Source organism: Grampus griseus (genome assembly GCF_964374135.1).
Source record: "Grampus griseus genome assembly, chromosome: 20".
NCBI lineage: Eukaryota > Metazoa > Chordata > Mammalia > Artiodactyla > Delphinidae > Grampus > Grampus griseus.
The window spans coordinates 48,626,971-48,646,150 of record NC_139014.1 but is presented as its reverse complement, the minus strand read 5'-3'; the positions used below and the strand labels follow the sequence as shown (position 1 = coordinate 48,646,150).

At 47.0% G+C, this 19,180-nt stretch overlaps 1 protein-coding gene across 2 annotated transcripts; it reads right to left on the bottom strand.

Moving 5' to 3' along the window:
• Positions 1-495: 495 nt before the first annotated feature.
• On the bottom strand, positions 496-17,092 carry TEKT1 (tektin 1; the record flags this gene model as incomplete). Of its 2 annotated transcripts, none has more annotated exons than XM_082679549.1 (8): positions 16,631-17,092; positions 15,121-15,327; positions 11,569-11,734; positions 9,324-9,452; positions 8,648-8,791; positions 6,288-6,510; positions 1,141-1,337; positions 496-703 (listed from the first exon to the last, which is right to left on the bottom strand). In XM_082679549.1, exons 2-8 carry the CDS (start codon positions 15,308-15,310, stop codon positions 496-498), a joined length of 1,257 nt encoding a protein of 418 aa, XP_082535675.1. In that variant the 5' UTR covers positions 15,311-15,327; positions 16,631-17,092. The 2 variants fall into 2 exon arrangements, with proteins under 2 accessions (XP_082535675.1, XP_082535676.1); XM_082679550.1 differs by having other exon boundaries at positions 15,121-15,319; positions 16,631-16,801.
• Positions 17,093-19,180: the final 2,088 nt, after the last annotated feature.

Here is a 19,180-nt window from a genome sequence, read left to right as displayed (position 1 = left end):
GAGACTCCCGACCCAGGGCTGCTCCTCTCTCATCTAAGTTCCGTATGAACTGAACATGCATCCCGTGGACCAGCCAGGGGCTAAGTCAGCAACCACCGCATTGTTTTCTAGGGAAAAGGAATCTTGAGGGCCAGGAGAAGTGTTCGCCGGTCCTCTCCTGAGTAAGATGGGCATGGTCTGAGTAGGGGATCCAGCCCAACTTCTGAATTGACATAAATCTGAACTAAAATGTCTTGGACCCCTCCCCCAGGCCTGAAGTCCTGTGATGAGAATGGCCTGTGCTAACTCATGGAACTTAACCCTTGAACAACCACAGCACCACTAGCAGTAGCAGAATAGAGCTTTGCACCCAAATCTCAGGCCCCGAGCAGGCCTGGAACGCCAGCCAAGGCTTTTTGGTGGGCTGATTGGAAGTTCTGCCCACCTGAAAGGAGAGTTCTCTGCTACGGTTTTATGACTCTGTTTAATGAGAATGGCTTACTGAGAATCCGACTTTCAGCAGACAGTGTCCGGATCGAGGTCCCCGGCCCACTTCCCGTGGTCATCCCCGCCCCTTGGAGGGATGGACTTCCTCACACGCATACACAGCACTTCATCGATGTAGATGGTATTCTCCTTGACTTGGATCTCCTCCTGCAGGGCGAGCTGCCTGCCATTCAGGCCTCGCAGCTCTACTTGAGCTTGGGCTAACATTTCCTTTAATCTAGGAGAAGAGGAAGAACACTAGGGAATAACTTATGGCTCTACGTCACTATTTCAGGGGGAAACCTGTATTCATATATTCAGCACAGGATCCAAATTGAGGTGTCTTCCTCCTTTCTCCTCCTTAAGACAGAGATTTCAAATTGGCGGCCCTGGGCCATGTTCACAAGGCAGATAAACCCATGAACTGCCAACATTTAAAATTGTAGATTGTACCTAAACATCTGGAGTTGGACTTCAGAAAAATGTAAACATTGGGGTGCATTCCCTGCATGGCAGCAACTGGCGGGAGTTAGGAGAGACTGCCCTCTAGAAAAGAACCCCTCAAACGCGAAAGATGCAAAGGTCTTTAGGCCCGCCCGGCATCACCCGCGATGACATTGCCTAACCCTGCTCACGGGCCAGGTTTAAATGGAGCCCCAGTAGCCCTGTGCCTACCTTGCGACGTTGTGGGTGATCTCATCGACCTCCTTGATCAGCCTGTACTGTGCACCATCGTGACACAGCTCCACATTAGGCCGACGTGTCCTGGTCTCCAGGCGTGTATGGGCCACCTTGGCAGGTCCTTCTTGGTCAAGGATGGCTTTTTCAAGAACTGTGATATTTTTCTCCTGGGAGGCAATCTCTTCCATGACCTTACAAAAAGGATTAGAGGAGGTGAGGCCAGGGTGTGTTCCTCAAAACTCAACAGCAGACACTCGTAGGAGGTTAGGAAGAGGGGACCTCCGATACCTCCCTGGCAGGACCCCAGAAAGTCTGATCCCTCTTCACTGCAGCAGTGATTGCTCGTGGGCAACGTAACTCGCCCAACCCTAGAACCTCACAGACGGAACGGACACAGGTGGCCACTGCTGCCTTCCCAGATATGTGGATTCCCTCAGCAAAGGCTGAAGGCTGCCCATTTACCTTGGTATAAAGTACCTTTGTATCATGAGCGGAATGCTGCCTATTTCCTTACCAATCCACCCACTAGTACTGTAACTGAAGGTGGGGTCCGGCTGCTCGCCGCTCAAAAACCATTAAAGAGGCCAGGTTGGTGGAAAGGAAAGTTTGCTTTATTTTGAATGCCGGCAACCAGGGGGGCGGGCGGGGAGGGCAGACGCCTGTCCAAAGGCCAACTCCCCAGCACAACCGGACAATCAGGGGGCAAGAGCTTTTATAGATGGAGGGAGGGGGCTACATGCAGAAACAGCACAGTCAGCTCTGACAGTCACCTTGGTATTGGTCATCGGTGGTCTGACCAGCATCATCTTGATTGTTTTGAGCACAATTCATCTTCAGTTCCAGGGTCGGTTTGTTCCCATTTCCTTGAGACCAATTCTCAGAATTGCGGCAGCTTATGTCATGGCTACAGTCTGGTCATCATGTCGTTAACTTCTTCCATCTGCTGGGGGTTTCAGTACCTACAAGACAGCTCACAGGCTACGGCTCAGAATATTATCTACAGCCCTTGAGGAAGAACAAAAGGTCCTTGACTTTGCTTAATGACTAAACTATTATTATTTGGTCTCCTTTGACTGTTTTCCTTTGTTTCTGTATCTTCTCACTTCTCTGATTAAACTTATTCTTTGGCTGAAATTTTTCCACAGATAGATGGCAGGCTGAGGACACAGGGGGAGGGGAGCAAGGACCATAGGGTCCTGCTCTGTTTCAGTACCAGTTCTGCCCCCTAGAAGCCTGAAGAAAGGGTGAGCAGTTTAATCCGAGTTTTGTTGGTTTCTTTGATGGTGGCTTTGTGCAAAGAAAAGATTCCTTTGAAGCTACTCGGGTTTTTAGATTAATATTTCACGAGTTTAAAATTTTATTTCTTCCTTGTTTTTCTTTTTAAACTTCTCACCATGGGAATTTCCAAACATACATGAAGGTAGGTAGTATAATGAACCTCATGGACCCATCATCAATTTAAGCAATGATCAATACATGGCCAATCTCGTTTCATCCATAATGCCCTCTATGCACCCCTGCCATCAGCTTTTTTATTTTAAAGGAACTCCCAGATATTATATCATTTCAGTCTAAAATACTTGAGTATGTGTTTCTAAGTTATAAGGACTCTTTTTTTTTCTTTTAACATAACGACAATACTTTTTATCACACACAAACAAAAGAAGGATTCTTTATTATTATCTAAAATCTAGTGTTCAAATTTCCCTCAGTGTTCTTTTTTTTTTTTCGGTAAGAGTTGGTATGTTTAAATTAGAATTCGAATGAGGTCCACACATTACATCTGGTTTTCTTAATGTTTCTTTTTTTTCTTTATAAATTTATTTGTTTTTATTTTTGGCTGTGTTGGGTCTTCACTGCTGTGCGCGGGCTTTCTCTAGTTGTGGCGAGCGGGGGCTACTCTTCGTTGCAGTGCGTGGACTTCTCATTGTTGTGACTTCTCTTGTTGCAGAGCACGGGCTCTAGGCGCGTGGGCTTCAGTAGTTGTGGCACGCGGGCTCAGTAGTTGTGGCTCGCGGGATCAGTAGTTGTGGCGCATGGGCTTAGCTGCTCCGCGGCATGTGGGAATCTTCCCGGGCCAGGGCTCGAACCCGTGTCCCCTGCATTGGCAGGCGGATTCTTAACCACTGTGCCACCAGGGAAGCCCGTCCCTACCCTTTAATTTGGAGGCCATCGCCTCCGTTTGCCGAGCTTCTTCATGACCACGGAGGCTTCTGGCCAGGTGATACCCAGCTGGAGCCTTTTCTCATAGAGCCTAGGTTGGTATCTCCAGGTGGGGGCAGGGAGTCTCACCCGATTTGTTTCAGTCCATCATTTGAGCCTGTCCAGACCATTTTGGATGCTCATTTTATTTTACTTTTTAAAAACATTTATTTCTTTGTTTATTTATTTTTGGCTGTGGCACGTGGGATCTTCGTTGCGGCATGCGGGCTCATAGTTGCGGGATCTTAGTTGCAGCATGCGTGTGGGATCTAGTTCCCTGAGCAGGGATTGAACCCGGGCCTCCTCATCGGGAGTGCGGAGTCACACCCACTGGACCACCGGGGAAGTCCCTGGATGCTCGTTTTAGATGTTGCTGCCAAGGCCTCAGCCACACAGCTCCCAGCTCCTGCAGAATCTCCTCCGGCAGGACGGGGCTTCTCACAGGCCTCTGCAAAGCCCAGCTTCTTGCGTCTTCTCTTACGGTGGGGACCCTCCTCCCCGCTGCCTTCCTATCTCAGATTCATCTTTCAAGGCCTGGACTAAGTTCTTACTCCACCAGGAAGCCTCTTGACTAGTCTTTGGCTACGTTTATCATTATTACTATTATTGTTGTTGTTGTTCCTATTATTAGCTGCTGCAGCAGCCAATTTTGATTATCTATTATATTGATTATATGTATAAACTATGTAAATGTACGTATATATGTGTGTGTGTGTGTATAAAATCAGTATGTGCCAGGCATTGTTCTAAATATTTTATTTGGGTTGTCTAATTTTACCCTAACCAACTCTGGGAGGTGAGTACTGTTGCTGTCCCTATTTTATCAATGAGGAAACCAAGGAACAGGGAGCTTTTTTTTGTTTTGGCCGCGCAGCGTGGCATGTGCATGCAGGATCTTAGTTCCCCGACCAGGGATTGAACCTGTGCCCCCTGCAGTGGAAGTGCGGAGTCTTAACCACTGGACTGCCAGGGAAGTCCCAGGAACAGGCAGCTTAAGTGTATTATAAATGTTTTAAATTTTCTATACATTATGATGTTCTGACATCATAAAAAACCTTTCTGGCTGGGAGAAACTGCCCCTCCCTGGGCTCTTCGATACTTAGAGACGGCGAAGGACCAGCCTGAGCAGGCCTTGGATCTGCAAGCTCAGCGCTCTCCCGCCTCTCTCTGCCCTTTCAGCCCAGGAGGCCATCTTGCTCTGCCTCAGTCATCCCAGGGCCGGGTGCCAGGCACCTGGGGACCATTCCATAGCCCAGAGCCCACTGAGGTTATTCACACTAGCTGATCCTAAAGTGCTACCTTTGCCCTGCCTTGGGGGTCCTGAGGAAACCCCAATAAAGGCCGTGGCCTCCACCTTCCCCTTGCTCCTGTCATCTGCCGCCTGACCACCCTAGTGTGTTCTCCACGTGGCCCTGCGTGGGGAGCCCTGCCTCCTGTCTCTAGGACCTGTGAATACGATATAAACTTTGTTTTTTCCTGAGCCCCCTGTCTCCTTATGGCTACACTTGACTGACCATCTCATAAAAGAACACAGAACATTAAGTAGCCTCCCCAAGATCACACAGCAAGTGTGGAAGCCCCATTTCGAACCCAGGCTGTCTGGCTCCAGGCTGTACACGCTTACCCACAAGGCTCTTCTACCTGTCGTTTTGCGGACTATTGCAGTATAACTTTTGATGACATTCTGGTTTGCCCTGCTCATCACAGAGATAAATCTTTTCTGACAATTAGACTCTGGGCTCATGGAAGGCAAGGGAGGAATGCAGCAGAAGGACAAGGTTGTGGTAGTTGAGCAGGCCTGGGGCTAGAGCAGTGATGCACCTGCCACCTGGGGTCCCTTCCGCTCTCCATGGCTGCTTCACCATCAGTGAAAAGCAAGGAGTGGGCCAGCAGTGGCCACATTGGGTAGCTGTAGCTGTCCCAGCGTTACAGGTGAGGCGGAAGGCTCAGAGAGCTTGAGGCGTCCGCTTAAGTCACTCAGCTGGTCTGTCGCAGGACTGGAATGTGGGCCCACAGATCCTCAGTCCAAATTCAGCCCTTGTTCCACTGGACTCTACCCAGTGTCCCTGAGCTTAGCCTGCGGATGGTCCCACATGCTCAGGATCCAGCGGTCCTTGCTGGTGAGGGACACGGGCTACAGCCGGCTTATTGGGCTCCAATTGTTAAGCATTCAGGAATTCTGCCAGACCTGTGTTAAATGGGTAACTTGAAACTGACCATGGTGGAAGAATTTACACCACAGAAATCTGCAAATTCTATACATCAGGGGTTTTTTTCTCCTCTGGGAGCCAGTTACCAGCAAACGGCTGGATAACCAGACAACAAGCCAGAATCCCAAAGTTGCATCTGGGTTTGGAGAAATCGGTTGCACTCAACTCACGGAACTTCAGAGTCATAAAGGACGTATAAGGGACTTCCCTGGTGGTCCAGGGGGTAAGACTCTGCACTCCCAATGCAGGGGGCCCGGGTTCAATCCCTGGTCGGGGAACTAGATCCCGCATGCATGCTACAATCAAAAGTCCGCGTGCTGCAGCTAAGTCCGCATGCTGCGACTAAAAGATCCTGCACGCCGCAACAAAGGTCCCGTCTGACGCAACTAAGACCTGGCGCAGCCAAAATAAGTAAATAAAAATCAATCTTTTTTTTTTAAAAAAAAGAACGTATAAGAGCATACGGTGCATCTCTATGCTCCACAGAAGGACGAACTAAGGCCCAGAGAGGGGAGACAGCCTGTTCTTTGCAGCAATGAGTACGAGAGGCCCAGAGCGGGGCCAAGGCCCGCTCCAGTCCCCCAAAGCCCAAAGCCTGCTGCTAAGATGGAGAGAGCTGAGTGACCTCTACTCCTTAGTACACAGGATCACAAGCCCTGAAGGCCATTCTAGGTTTACAGGGTAAAACCTTCGGAAGGTGCTCTTCCATGGTCCCCCCAGGGAGCTCACCTTGGCCAGATGAGCAGCCAGCTTGTCCCTGGCGTCCTTGGTCTCCTTCAGCCCATTCTTGAATGCGGTGTCCACCACGTCACATTGCCTGCTTAGGTCGTTGGCCGTCTGGGACAAGGTTCGGTCCACGAGGGCCTTCAGCGTCAGAGAGTTGTTCCTCTGCTTGTCAGCCTTCTCCACGTTGGTGTTGGAGAAGTCCATCCAGTCTTCCAGACTCACAGAGCTGAAACAGGACCCATGCATTCGTTCATAGCATGTTTGGGCTGGGTGTGTGGGTATGGCGGTAGGACAAGCTACTGGAAACCCACAGGAAGTTAAGCCTCCCTCCACCATCAGAAGCACCTAGAACGTTTCCCCATCTCTAGGCAGAGCGAATGGTGGTCTGTCAGTGGCAATAACTCACTTTAGGGAAACCTACTTACTCTGTGCCAGGCTCTGGGCTGGTACTTTACAGACATCCTCTCATTTAATCCTCATGGTGGCCTAGTGAGCTAACTTTCATACCCCCATTTGACAGATGAGGAAAACTGAGGCTCAGAAAGATGGAGTACCTTCGTCAAGATCACATAGGTAGAGACAATTTAAGTATCAAAGTAAATTATAATAGTAACAGATTATAACACACTGAATAAAATAGGAGAACATGAGTCCATACTGGAATGCTATAAAGAAATGAAAAAATTGCTAGTTTGACAAGGAACTGCTTTATAGAACACTTGAGGAATCTCAAAATAATGTTGACTGGAAGGAAAGGGACACACGAGATACATAGTACATGATGCTATTTACTAAATGCAAAAGTAGGCACAAGAAACCTATTAGAAATCAGGAATGTGGTTCTCTTTGGGGAGCAGAGAGGAGGTATTCATCAAGAGGGGACAGGGTGGAGGTTTTGGTGTTGGTGGTAATGTTTTATTTCTTGGCCTGGTTGGTGGTTACATGGAGACTGTTTGCTGTGTGACTAGAGGCAGCCTCTGAGATGGTCCCCAGTGACCCCCTGTGTCTCCTGGTGTTCACACCTTTGTATAGTCCCCTCCCCTTGAGATGCGTGATGAACTCATTGACTCATCTCTCCTGAATAGACATAATGAGAGGTTATTTCTAGGATTAGGTTGAAAGAAAATTGTGGCTTCTGTCTTGGCTGCCCTCTCTCTCTTGCTTCCTTTTGGATGACTCACTGTGGGAGAAGCCAGCTGCCACGTCCTGGCACAGCTCCATGGAGCAGCTCGGGTGGCAAGGCCTGTCATGACCACACGAGCCAGGTCAGAAGTGGATCCCCCTCACGGTTGTGCCTTCAGATGAGACTGCAGCCCCAGCAGACCCCTGGACTACAACCTCATAAGATGTGAGCCAGAGGCACCCAGCTGAGCCGTGCCTGTGCTCCTGACCCACAGAAGCTGGGAGGTAACACACGTTTATTGTTTTTAAGCTGCTAAGTTTTGGGGTAACTTGTTATACAGCAAAAGAGAACTAAAACAATGATAAGTCGTTAAACTGTTTACTATTATTTGTGCATTTTTCTTTTCTTTCTTTTTTCTTGGCTGCACCGCATGGCTTGTGGGATCTTAGTTCCCCGACCAGGGATTGAACCCGGGCCCCGGCAGTGACAGTGCCAAGTCCTAACCACTGGACCACCAGGGAACTCTTGTGCAGTTTTCTATATGTATGTGTTACTTCAAAAAGAACGTTTTAAAGATTAGAATGAGTTAGGTCTGTGATGTAATGTTACTTGAAAAATGTAAGTTAGATGTTACAGAAAAGGTACATGGTACGATCCCATTTTTGTAAAGAAACAAAATTTATTGGTGTAGGTGAGTGTATACATATGTTTGTAAGAACATAGAGATAACACTGGTTATCTCAGGGGGTGTAATGATAGAAAGGAGTACACATGGGGAAATTAGTAACTTGCCCTTTCTACATTTTTAAATTCTTTTACTTGTTAAAAATGCAAATAGGTAAATGAATAAATTTGAAAGGTTTAAAGATTTTATATCAGGGACTTCCCTGGCGGTCCAGTGGTTAAGACTCTGCGCTTCCACTGCAGGGGGCGTGGGTTCAAACTCTGGTCGGGGAACTAAGATCCCGCAAGCTGTACAGTATGGCCCCCCCCACCCCCCAATTTTTTTTATATCAGACTTTCTTAAAGTGGGGGCAACCCGGAGGACCGAGGCGCCTGTGGGTCCTGTGTCAGGGTACTCACTGCTCAGTGCCCGCTTTTGCCCCAAGCCTGCCTCTTCTCAGCTCTCAGCCTGCATTCAGGATGATGTGCTAGGTCCTGCCTGCCTCTCTGAGAAGCACTACGATGACACGCAGCAGGGAGGAGGACAGCAGGGCCAGGCCAGCAGGGACCCACTCACTTTGCTTCAACCCTCACGACGTTCTCAGAACATTTGATGTCTGGCGAGTTGTTGTTGAGTGAGAAGCAGATATCATCAATGGTCAGGGCTGTAAACTTGTCCCTCAAGTCCTTTTCAAGACTGTACTTGGCAGCGCGGTTCAGCCTGAAGGGAGAAGGTAAACTGGGTTTCTCCCTCTGGAATGCCGAGGTGGCACCTATACCAGGTTCTTGGGACACCATGGAAAATGAAGCCAGTCTAGTGCAATATGGTGACACTTCCTCCCACCTTCCCATCCCCCCAACACACACACACACACACACACACACACACACACACACACACCATTAGACACTTGGTGACAAATTAACATATCCAAGCCGGGACTTCAAGATCTTCCCTCCAGATGTGACATTTTCTGATGTCACCACTGTGGCATCCTGTTTGTGAGAGGTCAGCTCCAGTGTCCTCCAGTTTACAATCAGGGGTGAAATCTGGCCGCACCCCAACCCGCCACCAGAGGGTGACTGTCACGCATGAGAGGTTGTCTTGGTCTCATTCTGAGTGTTGCCGGGCCACCTTGGGGCATGGGAAGTGCTTGTAGGGTATTAAATCCCATTCTTTCTGGGCCATGGAGCACGGCCTTTTCTAGATAACGCCCAGTGGAGATGCGAGGGCAGGCCCTGCATGGCCATACCTGATCTGCTCGGACGTCTCCTCCAGGGTGCGGGTCAGCAGGGCCATCGCCCCCCGGATGATCTCCGCCTCCTTGATCAGCTCCTGCTCTACCTCATCGTGGACCAAGTCAATGCCAACTCGCTTCTCCCTGACCGAGAGAAAGGGGGATGGTCATCCCACGCGCGGAGGAAGGCAACTCAAAAGCTGCTGACTTTTAAAACTGTCTGGACAACTGGACCAGATCCATCCGGATGATGTGATGGGAGATGGACATTAGTTGGTGTCTATGCGACTTCAAAATATCCAAAACATAATGAGGAAAAATTAATCGGTGACTGGTTACTTGGTCTGAAGAATCCCAGCTGGACTTTGGGCCTCAATTTGGCCATCGGTTCTGAAGCCTTTTACTTTTTAACTGTTTATTGGAAACACTGTCTTCTGACTTAGAATTTTAAAGACATGTTTCCTTCCTTGGTCCTCTGACAAGGATTGAATCCAAAAAGATGCTCTATAGTAACAATAGTAATAGTCATAATGATGCCAAAATTAATAGTACCCCCGCCACTGAGCACTTACTATGAGACAAGCATCGTGCTGAGCTTTTCATGCGGCTGTTCCTTCTCACGTAACCTCTCAAGTACAGGCGAGGAAACTGAGTTTCAGAGAGATTACGTAACTCACCCCCTGTCACAGAACTAACTGGGCATCACTCATGTTTTTAACCACTTACTCCCAAAATTGATCAGTCACTGTCTGACAATTTATTCGTTTCCACCTGCATGACAGTGCTAGGGAGGAAGTCTCCACTCACCAGCTGTGTGACCTCAGGCACGCTGTATAACTTATCTGTGCCTTGGTTTCCTCATCTGTGAAATGGGCATAACTATTAGTACTTCCTAGGGCTGTGGCAAGGGACAAAGGAGATAAGAAAGCAGATGGCACTGTACCTTCCCCAGAGGAGCATGTACTCAATCCATGTATGTCCTCTACATCCTAGTTACCCTTAGGTGTAGACTTGAGCCAACTGGATGTTGGCCTCTTTGATCACCTGCTACTTCCCTTTGCCTCACAAACTCTCTACATCTGGCTGGGAGGTTGCTGCCTGGTCGCTGCAGAGGGGGTCCTGGCTAAGCTCACTGAGGTAACAGGGTTTTCTGGGAAGGAGGAAGAGTATGGACGGAGTCACAGTGCATTTGGGAAGCCGCAAGCAGCTCAGCACCCCTAAGTACACCCCACTGTTGGGGATGAGATATGGCCCTGGAGGGATCACTGGGGCCCCAACCATGATGGACCTTGTTTTTGAAGCTAAGAAGTTTGAATTTTATTTTGAAGGTACTAGGGCAAAGCATTGTAATGAAAGGATTTTAAGCATGGAGTGACCTGGAAAGATCTGCATTTGGGAGGGTTTGCTCAATAGCTAGTGGGGAGGATGCACTCGATTGGAGGGGGCTGTGCTGGCAGAAGGGTGCCCCACCTAGGGCTGTGACAGGCATCAGGTCTGCAAATCAGCATCACCCCAGAGCAGAAAGGATCGTCCTACTCATAGGACTTACAGGAGGGAACTTATAGTAAAAAGGTATGTTTGCACAGTGCTCTCTGGATTACAAAGTGCTTCCATGTGGCTCTGTGTATAGGAGCAGACTTGTCCTCTAGTAAGTGTACCTGTTCTGCCTGCCCAAAATAAAGACCACCATTTCCCAGTTTCTATTGGTGTGGCCATGTGACTAAGCTCTGGTCAACGGGATACAAGTAGAAATGGTGAATGCCAAACCCTTATTATTACTACTTGTTGGCATGTAGATGTAACGGCTGGAGCTCCAGCTGCCATCGTGAGTCACGAGGTAACCTTGGGAGTAAAAGCCACGCACATGGAACAACAAGATAGTGGAGCAACACGATAGAAAAGGCCTGGAAGCCTGACACTGTGGCACACCATGCCAACCCTGAACTATCTCCAGACTCCTTAAGTGTGAGAGAGAAAGAAATTATCTAAGTTCAATGTTATTTTGCCCTTTACTGATTACCCACTGCCAAACCTAGTCCTAACTTATATTTAAGTTAGTCAAGAGCAGAGTTTAGACATGAGCCAAGTCCAGTGCTCCTCCCACTGCCCAGCACCCTGGGCATGCAAGATAATTGCAGGCTCTAAAAGAACACTTGTTCATTTGTCTCATTCTAACCCATCACCTAGCACAGTCAGCTTTTACCTCTTCGCAATTCATTGCTTACAACAGATGATTCATTAGAGGAACCTTCCCTCCTACCTGTATTCCAGACACTTCTCAGTGATGTGCAAGGGCTCTTTAAAGCTCTCCAGGGCTTTCTCCAATCTGGTCTGATAGATGAGTAGATCTTTGGTCGCGTGCACCAGCTGCTCAAGTTTGTCATCTAACTCCTTCTTCCAGAACCTGACTTCCTCAAGCCTCTGCTCTGAAGCACACAGAGAAGTCACACCGGGATTAATCTATTTCCAATGTAGCCAACTCTTAGATTAGAAACTTGAAGACTATTGTAAACCTACCCGAGATACTTTCTTTTCTTCTTAGAGTTGTGCTACTTGGGGCATTTTTACATCTCTGAGTTTATTAGAAAGAAAGGAAGGAAGGAAGGGAGGGAGGGAGGGAGGGAGGGAGGAAGGGAGGAAGGGAGGGAGGGAGGAAGGGAGGGAGGGAGGAAGGGAGGGAGGGAGGAAGGGAGGGAGAAAGGGAGGGAGGGAGGAGGGAGGGAGGGAGGGAGGGAGGGAGGAAGGAAGGAAGGAAGGAAGGGGGGAGGGAGGGAGGGAGGGAGGGAAGGAAATAAGAATATATTTCTTCTTACATTCAACATCAAATTAACCCAAAGACCATTCTAATTCGCCACTCTAATTCTTCAAAACCCACTGTTTTTAATAACTTTTAATTTTGTCAAAGACACATATATTGTTTGAAAAGTCAAATAGTTTTACAAGTATTACAATTCTCTGACCCATCCCTACCCACTTCCACTTTCTGGAAGCAACCTCTTTTTAAACACTTTTAGTATTTCTTCTGGCATTTGCTTACATTGCTATTTATTCATTATCAGTTTTAAGATTACCTATTGATTTCCTATGATGAAAGATAAGAGTTTGCTCTTATATGACTTATACAACACACTTCTGATCTTTCAATCTTCCCAATATAGCTGCGTCACCATGTTGTTAAATAATAATTTAATGTTTGTTTATATTATTGTAGGTATGTAAATATTATTTACACCCAAACCATGGTATCATGATACTATGATAAATTTACTTTCTTATACAACTTTTTAAAAATTTTTTATTGGAGTATAGTTGATTTACAATGTTGTGTTAGTTTCAGGTGTACAGCAACGTGAATCAGTTATACATATACATATATCCACTCCTTTTTTAGATTCTTTTCCCATATAGGCCATTACAGAGTACTGAGTAGAGTTCCCTGTGCTACACAGCAGGTTCTTATTAGTTATCTATTTTATATAAAGTAGTGTGTATATGTCAGTTCCAATCTCCCAATTTATCCCTCCCCCCACTTATCCTCTGGTAACCATAAGTTTGTTTTCTACATCTGTGACTCTATTTCTGTTTTGTAACTAAGTTCATTTGTTAGATTCCACATATAAGTGATATCATATGATAATCTGTCTTTCTGTGTCTGACTTACTTCACTCAATATGACAATCTCTAGGCAACCATGTTGCTGCAAATGGCATTATTTCATTCTTTTTTATGGCTGAGTAATATTCCATTGTATATATATACCACTTCTTCTTTATCCATTCATCTGTCAATGGACATTTAGGTTGCTTCCATGTCCTGGCTATTGTAAATAGTGCTGCAATGAACACTGGGATGCATATATCCTTTCAGATTATGGTTTTGTCCAGATATATCCCCAAGAGTGGGATTGCTGAATCATATGGTAGTTCTATTTTTAGTTTTTTGAGGAACTTCCATATTGTTCTCCATAGTGACTGTACCAATTTACATTCCTGCCAACAGTGTAGGAGGGTTTGGAACGCCTATAGGTACTGAGCCTCCCAGATGGATCCTCTAATTTTGTCTTTTCTCTCCTGTTTTCTATGTAGCTCTTTGTCTTTTTTTTCTACTTTCTGGAGATACTTCAACTCTATCTTTCAACCCTTCTTTTGACTTAAAAAAATATTCTGCTCTCATATTTTTAATTTCCAAGAACACTTTCTTGTTCTCTGAATGTTCTCTTTTTTAAGAGTCTTCTTGTTCCATAGATGCAATGTCTTTTCTAAATTCCCTGAGGATCTTATAGTGTTATTTTTTCTTTTGCCCTGTGTACTTTCTTTAGTTTTGTTTGTTTCAGTGTTTGCCATTTTAGAACCTTCCCTCACATGTTTGGTGATCCTCATCTGGTCATATTTGAGAATAAAATGCTAAAATACTAACTGGGAGCTCTGTCTGCAGGGACACGGCTTGTCAACCAGAATGCTTTATTGTCTAGTGTGATCAGGCCTACTTATAGGCTGGTATCAGGAGTAAGCATCAACCCATCAGGAGAAGCCTAACATTTAACCCTGCAGGCCTGAATGAAGTTTTGGTTTATTGGAGGTTGAAAACTAGCAGCCCTTAGACCAGGTTTTGCTTATAGATGTGTTTGTTCATCCTGCCCAGTGTTATAAATATATCAAATCAATTGCTAGCATTTAAAAAGTGGGTAAAATTCCAGCTTTTCTAAAAAAAAAAAAAAAAAAAAAATCAGGGAACTCGGCAACACTGGGCCCATATTCTTTCTTGGGAAAAAATGGGTTGAAATTGATGGAGCACATGTTCTCCAGGAACCCTCAGTCCCCACCACTCCCTATTGTCTTAGGGGTCTTATTCAAACCCTTATGTTACCTGCCCAACTCTGATAGACTGTTGAGTTTGTGACCTCTGGTTTATCACTTTTTGGCATTTGGGACTTTTGTTTGTTTCATCTTATTTTTATTCTTGTTTTGCTTATTTAAGGGCACCACCTTTTACATTGTGTTCGTAGGAATGGGATTGTCAAGAGAGCATTACTCTTTCTTTAAGATTCAGCTCAGGGCTTCCCTGGTGGCACAGTGGTTGAGAATCTGCCTGCCAATGCAGGGGACATGGGTTCGAGCCCTGGCCTGGGAAGATCCCACATGCCGCGGAGCAACTAGGCCCGTGAGCCACAACTACTGAGCCTGCACGTCTGGAGCCTGTGCTCCGCAACAAGAGAGGCCGTGACAGTGAGAGGCCCGCGCGCCGCGATGAAGAGTGGCCCCCACTCGCCACAACTAGAGAAAGCCCTCGCACAGAAATGAAGACCCAACACAGCCAAAATAAATAAATAAATTAAAAAAAAAAAAAAGACTCAGCTCAAGTGTTCCTCTCTAGGAGGTCTTCCCCAATTCTCCAGGCAGACTCCGCCCTCACTTCTGTATCCCTTCCCCCAGCTCCTATCTAGTTATATTTTGATTATTCATTTTTCTATCTTTCTCCTCCTCGATCCAGGAGCCCCTCAAAAACTGAGGCTCTGATCATCCTCTGTGATATTCCCAGGGCTTAGTCCACAGATGCTCTTAGACGCTCAACAGATATGTATCGAATCAGTAAAAGAATGGCTGATGAATGGCTGAAAATCAGACTGGGTTACCATGTCTCTACCTTAGGCCAGTGAACTTAAAGACAGAGCCCAGAGAATACACATGTTTCTCCCTAATATTTCAAGATAATACGTTGCCATTCCTGAACATGAAATGCAAATGGCAGTATCGCCATACCTCAACAGTATCATCCAAACATGTCCCCAAATGTACCAAATATGTTACCTTACCTAGTTTCTTGTTCACATCGCTTTGAGATTTTCTTGTGGTCTTTTCAATTTCATTCACAAGCCTCTGGCTTTCTGCCACCAGGCGTTCGGACCGGGACCTTTGGGCCTCTGCTCTGTGGTATTGGTTCTTGTTAGCAATGTGCCACTCTGAGGGCAAGAACTTGGGTGGATGTTGTAGTAGTTTGGCCATTTGAGGTTTCTAAAGTCCTGATCAAAAGCAGAATTTTTTTTTTTTTAGATTCATTGAAAGCAAGTTGTCCTTTTTTTAATGTCAGTTTTTATTAAAGTGTGACATTCATACCCAAAGGTACATAAATCATAATCTGTACACAAAATGAAAACCTCTGTACAGCCAGCACCCAGATCAAGAAATAAGCATTACCAGCACCTTACGTCTCTTTCTGATCACTATTCTTCACCCCCTCCCCCCAACAGTAACCACTATTCCAACTTTTAACACTGTAAATTAGCTTTGGTATTTTTGAACTTAATATAAATGGAATCACTATGTACTCTTTCATATCTGACTTCTTTTTGCTCAACCTTATGCTTGTAAGACTTATCAGTATTGTTCATATACTTGTAGTTTGTTCATTCTCATTCCTGTGTAATATACCATTGCATGATTATACCAAAATTTGTCTCTCTTTTCTACTGTTTATGGATATTTGGGTTTCCAGTTTGGTGCTATTATGAGAATGCTATGAATATTCTCATTTAGAGACAATGTGTTTTTTGGTGAACATATGCTCGCATTTTTATAATGCATTAAAATTGCTGGGTCATAAGGCAGTGTTCAGTTTTAGTAGGTATTGCCAAACAGATGAACCCAGACATGTTTTCTTAAAAAAAAAAAAAGAACAACTGTGACATCTGTAAACTGACAGCTGGGTATTGAGCCTGTTCAGCAGATGAAAGAAACAAAACCTTCCCAGGACAAAGAAAAGGAGAGAACAAGAAGAGGAACACATGAGGAGGCAGCAGGCAGAGACCAGCAGCGGCAGAAAGACCAACATTTCCCCACCTCATCTGCACACAGCTCTGACTGTGAGAACTGCCGTACTCAGACAGGGCTAAAAACTGCCCCCACCAACATCTCACTCAAAATATATATCTGACCGCCTGCTCTTAAAGGCTTCTGGATCTCTGAAGTCCTTCAAACATACAAGGAGCGACCCGGAGTCACATCTTGACCAGGCTGAGCCCCAGGCCACCCGGCTCCCTCTGACAACATGGGGTCTCCTAGTCCAGTCCCTCCTATGGCTTCGGCCAAGTGTGAGTGTGGGGCTCAAAACTTAACCCAAGATTTCTGGATAAGTCTGAGTAGCTCTCAGAGAAATCTAAATTAGGGCTGAGGTCGAAATTAAACCTAAATTAGGGCTGATACCAATGGGCACAAGGCATTGGGTAGGTCTGTGCGCTGCAGTTAAGGGTTGGTGGTGTGGGGCCGGGGCTTACCCTCAGCGCCACAAAAAACCACTACACAACTTCGGGATGGGAGCTTCCTTACCCCAACCGGAGCTCCGGGTTCTTGCAGAACTGGGCTGTAAACAGCGCAGTCTCCATGGCAACCGGAGACGCGTCTCCAGGGCAAAAGGGGCGGGGTCTGCCGCGAAGCTGCTTTTTCCTCAGAAGGCTCTGCGCAGGCGCGAGTTCTGTGTTTTTCCCCAGCGCCAGGGACAAGGGGATGTGGCCTGGGAGCGCTCAGGCCAGATGCTCGGCTATCTCAACCTACCACGAAGACGCGGGACACCAAGCTGGGAGTCAGGAGACCTGCAACTGGCCTTGGTCCTGCTGCGGGCTGGGCCACCTCGGGCCTCACTGCTCTCACTGGGTCTCGGACTCCCCAGGTGTACAGCGATGTTGGGCTGGACGATGGCTTCAGGTCCTCGCAGCCGCAGGCCGTCCCGGGACCACTAAGCCACAAGCCCGGCGCTGCATGGAGTTGGCCACGAGAGATTCCTGGGGTTGCCCGGGCCGCGAGGAATTAATAGGAGGAGATAGGAGGCGGGGCCGGGTCTCGCATCCTGGGCCCGCCCCTCAGCTTCCGGCCGGGGGCGGTGGCCGAACTCAGGCTAGGAGTCAGGAGTAATTTCTCCATCTAGAAAATGAGTGGCTTGGAGCTCTCAAACTAAGAGTACAGAGCTCGGAATATGTTCTTTATGGTTGTAGTGCTGGTAAAAAAAAAAAAAAAAAAAAGCACTTCCGCACAGCCTGGAACACAGAAAATGGGTATTCAAATCTCCCGCTCTATGCCAAACTTGCAGCTCCACCTTTCACACCCCACAATCGAAGGCAACCTCCAAGAACAACCAATCAGAGGAGGCTTTGCCTCGTGGAGCCCGACCCCCTAACATCTCTTGATTCTTTTGTTAGCGTCCTGAAGGCCCACGAGGCGTCATGAATATTAAACAGGCCGCCTGTCCAGTGGCGTCTGGAGGAGCTCGTGTTGCATATTCATATTCCCCATCCCTCAGAGAAGGGGCTATTTAAGGAGCGAAGTGGCCTCGCCCGCCACCCGCACACCAGCGGGAGAGTCGCCAGTCTTGGCTACCAATGGGTATTCAGGGCGTGGAGCCCGGGTTTCCCACTAAGGGAAGGCGAGCCGGCGGGAATGGGCCAGAGTCCCAGCCCCAGCAATGCATTCCAAGGACACCTGAAGAAGGTGGTCTGGCTCCTGAGCGTGCGGGGCAGCTGGGCCTCGGGGGGGGGGGGGGAGGTGCTCGCTGGTGGGCGTTCTCTCCTACTTAGGCGAGAAGAAGGGGCGGCGTCCTGATGGAGCAAGCCAACCCTGAATGACCCCTGTGGTTACCTTTGGAGGCCCCGACCCTGGCGTCCCCGCACCTCAGGTTACAGAAGGGGAAATTTCTTGGACCTGTTGGGAACATGATACAATTGGCCAAAGTACATGAAATTAGCTATATGAATTATGATCATAGGTCACCATTATATTTTGCATCCGTATACAAATTTAATCCTCTCCCCCTTCCCCACGGCATGGAGAGGGATAGAAAAACCTTGAGACCCTCACCGAAGAACTAATGCTTGTAGTTGAGTCCAGCCAGCTGGACTCTCTTCTGCTGGTTTTGCTCTCTGAAAGGCCTGGATGCTGTTGCATCTCTTGATATACTTAAAAAAAAAAAAAAAAAAGCACTCTGCAACTATTTATTCTGGCGTTTAAGTGTAATTGCAAGTATTTGAAAATATTTTCAAAAGTAAAATCTTATCTTGCACCCACAGAGGCCAGTAAAGGAATGAATCCAATAGAGGAAGTATCGAACAGCTTATTATCAATAATAACTCAGTGTGTATCTGGCATCAGTATATGGGTAGAGAATAATATTAGAATGTAAAGCAGATATGCAGCGCAAAGCTTAGAATTTGCTAAATTAAGAAGTGTACAACCAAAGTTTATATTCAAAGTAGGAATACTCAGGCAAAGTGCATTGAAGTTTTAAGTGGTTTCGAGATTTTTGTTGGTTGGAACAAAACTACGTTTCCCAAACTGCGTTGTTTCCTGCAGAGGTGGTGTAGGTCTGTTTCCCCAACCCGCCTCCTACTGGGTGAGAGGCCTGAGTGGGCAACTCTGAGTGCAGGTGTGGGAAAGAGGCCTTCAGCAAAACACTCCAGGTCACTGTGTCCACTGGGAGATGGAAAATACAGGAGGAAAATTAAGCCTGAGAGGATAGACTCAGGAGATTTAATATTTGTCAAGTGGAACTTCCAGAGGGGGAAAAATAGAGAATAGAAGATGAAGGAAAGAGAGAGAAAATGTCCTTGAGTTAAAGACTCAAGTCTTTATTTATTTACCTTAATTAATTAAAAATTTACACAATTTTGATGGGCTTCCCTGGTGGCACAGTGGTTGAAAGTCCGCCTGCTGATGCAGGGGACACGGGTTTGTGCCCCGGTCTGGGAAGATCCCACATGCCGCGGAGCAGCTGGGCCCGTGAGCCATGGCCGCTGGGCCTGCGCGTCCGGAGCCTGTGCTCTGCAACGGGAGAGGCCACAGCAGTGAGAGGCCCGCGTACCGCAAAAAAAAAAAAAAAAATCAGATATT